Source organism: Callospermophilus lateralis, chromosome 15 (assembly GCF_048772815.1).
Source record: "Callospermophilus lateralis isolate mCalLat2 chromosome 15, mCalLat2.hap1, whole genome shotgun sequence".
NCBI classification, from domain to species: Eukaryota; Metazoa; Chordata; class Mammalia; order Rodentia; family Sciuridae; genus Callospermophilus; species Callospermophilus lateralis.
In genome coordinates, this window is record NC_135319.1 from 71,496,955 (window position 1) to 71,502,954 (window position 6,000).

Sequence of the window (6,000 nt, forward strand, 5' to 3'; positions counted from 1 at the left end):
AATATGAAATTGAAATTAACAATCCTATACTAATATTCAAGTTATGCAATACTCCTCCTAGGACGGGTATAGGTTAAGATTCTAAACCTTGAATCAACTTTAACTCTTACCATTTATAACTTGGGCAATTGTGTTTGACTCTCTAAGCCTTAGTTTTCTTATCTGTAAAATATGGTTTTGCTATATGGTTGACATGTACTAATAGCTATAACTGATGCATATTTCACTATAAAAGAAGACTAAGGACTTTTAAATAACAAAGGGCATGTCTTCCAAAGATGCTTCTTGTGTCATCAACTGGCACACAGTAGGCTCTCAAAAATCATATCTGTGGCATGGATATGTGCTTCTCAGGAAGCCTAGGTAAAATGAAAATGTCATTTATTATCACATGACTTCTGAATGCCTGGCTTAGCTCTAGGATTGTACCTAGGAGGTAGACTTTCAGATTTTGGAAGAGATTAGTGGAACAGGTGCTTTCCTCTTCTGACATCTTTTCTCATGCCATTACCCTCCCCTAATGGATATCTCAAAAAAAAAAATCAATATACCTCTCAATATTAGCCACACTGGCAAGAAGCCTTCAATACCCACTCATACCCACTAGAAGTGCAGAGTATGATTTACCTTGGTAGTCAGTTTATAGACCTGTGTGTGAGTTCATGTCCTTCTGGATGGAGAAGGGTCAACCCATGTACCCTGTTCCCTTTGAAGAGAGGTAAAACCTGCACGTCGTAAGTCTAAGAGAAAAGGTTCAATATGGAAATGGTCTGGTGAAGGCAGCTACCCATTTATGCATTACTTCCATTCTATGCAAACAAGATTTTGACTCATCCAAGGATTTGATTGTGGGGAAGCCTGGTGATTGCTGGGATTTGAAGAGCAGCTAAACCAAATTTACTGCCTCTGCCTCCTAGACAGTGGTTGCTGAGGACAAGTGCCAATAGGAGTCCTGATAAGAGGCATTTGTGTCTGGCATGCATCTCCAAATTAAAGCCAGACTTACCCTATGATTTAGAAAGCCTCTGTTCTTTTATAAATGTGGCTGTACTCCCTAGACAGTCAACTTATTACTGTAGGCATCTCTAAATTTGCACACTTTAATACATGAGCCCATGCCAGGTAATGACATCTCTGAACTCTTTCCCTTTGTAGTTCCCAATTATTAGCCAGTCCTTTCTAAGTCACTGACAGTGGATCATGCAGCTAAGTCCACAGGAAACGAATGCCAGTCCAGCTGGATAAACAGCAGAGTCAGCTACAAGTAACCAGTCACTGGTTAACCTTGACTTTTCTATCCTCTTTTTACTGGATGTTTTCCTCCTAGGGCTCAAGTCATTTGGTTGACAGTTGGTTGGATTTGTTTTTTTATCTTTTTCCCCTTCTTCATCATATAGAACCCCATTGATGGCTATGTGGAGGATGCCCAGCTTGCAGGCAAATAAGGTCAGGTTCTTACTCCTGAGTTCCCTGTCTAATAGAATGTTCTGCAACAATGAAAATGTTCTGTAATCTGTGCTCTACTCTAATGGCCACTAGTGTGATTGTGAACTGAATTTTAAATTTTAAGTCTAATTAATTGAAATGTGAGTAGTTTTACCCGGTTAGTAAACATCCTGTTGAACAGCCCAGTCTAGGTAAAGGGCAATTCTATTTCTGTTTCCAGAATATTTGCTATGCTGAGTTTTCAGAACCAAAACTTCCCCTCTGTAATGAATTTAAACATGTAATATTCAACAAACATTTATTGAGTTCCTACTATGTGCCAAGCACTGAAAAACCAATCCCCAGACCTCCTTCAAGTAAATATCACCCTGCCTCTTACATTGCATCTTGTTCTCAGTGAACGCCATATGTCTTACCAATATAATTAAAAATCACTGTGAGACAGCTTTTGCTTTCTGAAAACTGCGTAACAAGACCCTTTTTTAAAAAAAATAACTCTAGATACACTTTTTCTGGTTATCCAAGAAAATGTTTGAGCCTTTATATTTGCTCCTATCTTTTTTTTTGGTGGGGCTTTCATTATAGTTCAAAGTCTACTTTGCTCTCAGAGGCTTCCAGTGTGCTTCATAGCTGGAGCAAATGAATATAAACCACAGTTGTTTTTTTTTTATTTGTTTGCTTGCTTTTGTAGAAGACTTGGGCTTATCCATCTTACTCTCTTATTTAAACCTGTCTGAATGTGTGGCCCAGGACATATCCCTTGATCTCTTTATGCAAAAGCGGGGTTCAGATTCAACTTATATCCTTGAAAGTCCTACAAACAGATATATTAAGAAATGAAAAGCAACTTGACAGCTTTTTAGAATTCTGCAAATTGTGTTAGAAAAGTCAGTCCCTTACAACCATCTATTTGGAATGGTGAAAATATGCCTATTTTGTTATGTCTTTTCTAGGGATTGAAATAAAGTGAACAATCATCATAAGGGCTAATTCATCCAAATCCTCTTAGGGGGTCTTTTGTCAAGCAAGAGGGGAGGCAATGAACTGTGTCAACAACTCCAAAGCGCAGGAAGGCTATGACTGCCCCCAGCACCTAGTTCAATATAATAGTTGGTGCCAACATTCATGAATAACATGTAGTTATATGATCAGAAGGAATCTAAGTCATTAGGCTGCATGTCTATTTAGCTAAGAAGTAAGAGCCAGCATGAATTTTTGATTCTACACCTTTGCAGAGGCTGTGGTTCTCACAGAGCTGCTGTACATTCAGGGCCTTGTAAATTATATTAAACTGGTTTAGGAGTCATGAGGGCACCTCCCCTAATGTATGGAAAACAAACACTAAAGACTAGAAACTGAGCTTAAAGAAAAGATAGAAAACGCTGCATGTTTTAAACCTATTTTCAGAGTTTTCTTTCAGTGTTAGCTACAGAAGGACCTTACTAAGTGCCACCACATTGTGCCTCATTTGAGAGTAAAGAGGGGAAGGAATGTAGAAACTTGAAAATAGTTCTGCTTGGTACTAGGACAACAGAGAGATTCGTTTTAGAAATGCATGAATATTCTGTGTAAGGTGGGAATTAGATGTCCCAAGTCTAATGGTGTATTTCACAGTAATTGGCTTCATAAAGTATCTAGACTTTAGTCTAATTTCCTCACCAATTGGTCAGGTGAGAAGAGTATCTTCTGGATATGATAATCCAAGATAAAACTGTCACTTTTTCTTGAAGACTGTTACTTAAAAAAATAGATGGAGAACAGGCTTTGAACCATTTAGTCATTGTCTCAATAAAGGCTTAGTGAACGTAAACCATGTGTCAAGCACTTACTAAGTCAGATATAGAGCAATGAATATAGAAAACATAGACTTTGTCCACATGGGGCTTTTAGTCTAGTGGGAGACAAAGACCAAAAACAAGTCAATACATACTGCCTATTATATCACCCTAAGCCAGAGTCTTATTTATTGCTTTTATAGAAATCATCCATAATCTTGGGATTTTAACAGGGGAGGTTTCTCAGAGATGGTGCATAAGCCAAGTTCTGAAGACCAAGAAAGAAACCACCATGAGAGGAGCAGAGGGAGGCCTGCTACAGACAGAGGGAACAGTTGGTTCAATGCCAAGGCCCCCAGATGGGGAAGAGCTTTCTCTATTAGTTTCTTGGAGTTCAGAGTTTGGGTTTGTAGCCTTCCAAAGACACGAGCATCACCTGAGAGCTTGGCAGAAGTGTGGAATCTCAAGCCATCACATCTGTAAAGACACAGTGGACATTTTACAGGGCTTTGGGTGAAACCTGAGCACTATGAGCTTGAGAAGCTCTGGATTAGAGGAACATGAAGGAGGCTCCAGAGCACAATGGGTCAAACATCACAGAGAAGGATCAGGATGTGAATGTCCCCTAAAGATTCAGATCTGGACCTGCCCACTCTTCTATCCCCAAACTGGTCTTTTTTTGCATTTCTGTTTTTAAAGGAAGTTATTTAGCTTCTCTTAATTCTTCCCTTAATACTCGCCATACTCATAAAAGGAAGCTATCGTTATCCTTGTTGAACAGATGAGGAAACTAACTATCCAAATATTGAAGATTGGTTAATGAGTGTTGCTCTGAAAATTGTAATGTTGGATTAAGAGTCTATTATTTCTCAGTTATTTGTAAAACAAACAGATTGGTTAAATTAACGCAATCTTAGGAAAAAAAATGTCTTGTTCTGTACCAACTTAAGAGTCTCAAAGTCCAGCTCTTTTGAAAACTTAGTAACAAGAAAACGTTTTAAGGGTCCAAATGAATAACTGGTTTATCTCTGCTTGCTTTTCGCCCCGGAAGAGGATGCATTCCTCAAAGCACAGTGGTTTACATCTTCCCTGGGCACCTGTGTCTCTGACTGGCTTTGTATCCTTAGCCTCATGGCCACAGTGTCTTTAGGTGACTTGTACTTTTCCCTGACATTGGCTCTTCCTGTTCACACTTCCTTCATCACCCAACATTTACAATAGCCCAAGTTTGGCATGCCTATGATCTTACTCTGATTTTGTTCCTAACCCTTATAGGAAAATTCCTTGGATTAACATCTATGCCCAAGTCCAACATGACAAGGAGCAAGAGATGATCGGGTCAGTGAGCCAAAGTGAAAATGCCCCCAAAATCACACTCAGTGACTTCACTGAGCCCGAGGAACTGCTGGAAAAAGAGTTGGACACTCGGGTCCTAGGTATGTATGTGTCCCTGTGCCATCAAGGGCCTGAGTCCTCTGTCCTCCAAACACTTGGTCAGCCAGTGCATATTACCAGTCCCCTAGACTCTATGGACTGGAAGGCTAGAGAAGAATTTGTCTGGCACTTTTGGCCACATAAAATTGACAGACTTTTTCCCCTTAGAATTCAATCAAGATTAGAATTTCTGGGGTTGCTGCAAGGCAAGGATAAAGCCAACTATCCATGACTGCTGGATTTTTTTGTTTGTTTCCTATAAAGCAAAAGCATTTTTTGTCCTTGTTAATAGTGACATGAATGCAGAATCTGACATCAGATAGCCCTTGCCTTGCCACTACACTATCTCTGGGGCCTCTCTGTGCCACGTATTCCTCAACTATGAAATGGGAATAACAGGACCTAAGATTCTATGGAATTTCTATCTAGTGTCTGAGAATCTATTTTGAGATTGCTGTGATCATCAAATGCTGCTGTCAAATGCTCACTGCCCCACAGTGAGTGTTGGTACATGCTACCTATTGCTATTGTTCTCCATAGAGCGTAAACACGGCAGTCCATGTGTGGGTTCTCCCTGTGATTGTGTGGGATGTGGTGTACATTACACATGGATGAGTTGAATCGGTGAGCTGCGGGGAATATCTAGGATCCCTGTTTATTAAGTACCTCATAAGTACCTATTCCATGTGGCTTAATATTTAATGATGAATAAAACGAAGGTCCCCACCCTTGTTGAACTACATCCTTTCTGTCTGTCTTCTCTCCCCTGCAGGAGGCATCGCAACCATTGCGAACAGCGAAAGCACAAAGGAGATCCCCAACTGTACCAGTGTTTAACACCAACAAGCCACGTGGTCAGCCGCCTTTCTGACTTTTTATTTTTGATGACTATTATTACTATTATTATAGAAAAATGAAAAATGTCTTTTTTACCTTTTGTTTACCAAGGGCCCCCTCATAAATCCCAGGCAGATGCTTAGCTTTGGAGAAAAAGGCATTCTTAGCTGATTAAAAAGAGACAAAAAGAATCAATGGCTGTACTTGCGCTAAAGGCAAAGGATGCATCTTCCCACAGCCTCCTCGCTTTATTCTGCCATTTGTAACGCAAAGACTCTCTTTTTCCCTGTGGTGTCTCTCTCGCGCTCTCTTTTTAAAATTCAAGTTGGGTTTTGGCTTTTCATTAATCTGCTATTACCCCCCCTCCAAGGTCACCAACATTCCGATGCCCTGGCACACATGCATAAAACACAAATCATTTCCCAGTTCGATCTGCAGGAGGTAGGTTGGTGGGGAGTGAACTTAGCTGCAGGAAGCGTGCACACCTTTCTAAAGAGGCCCTGCCTCG

At 40.2% G+C, this 6,000-nt stretch overlaps 1 protein-coding gene across 1 annotated transcript in view; it reads left to right on the forward strand.

Moving 5' to 3' along the window:
- Positions 1-5,492, forward strand: part of Sorcs3 (sortilin related VPS10 domain containing receptor 3) — a 567,524-nt gene extending 562,032 nt beyond the window's left edge. Inside the window, exons 26-27 of the mRNA XM_076834163.1 lie at positions 4,497-4,657; positions 5,428-5,492. Coding sequence (XP_076690278.1) covers positions 4,497-4,657; positions 5,428-5,492 — 226 coding nt within the window. The remainder of the gene's footprint in view (positions 1-4,496; positions 4,658-5,427) is intronic.
- The last annotated feature ends 508 nt before the right edge of the window (positions 5,493-6,000 follow it).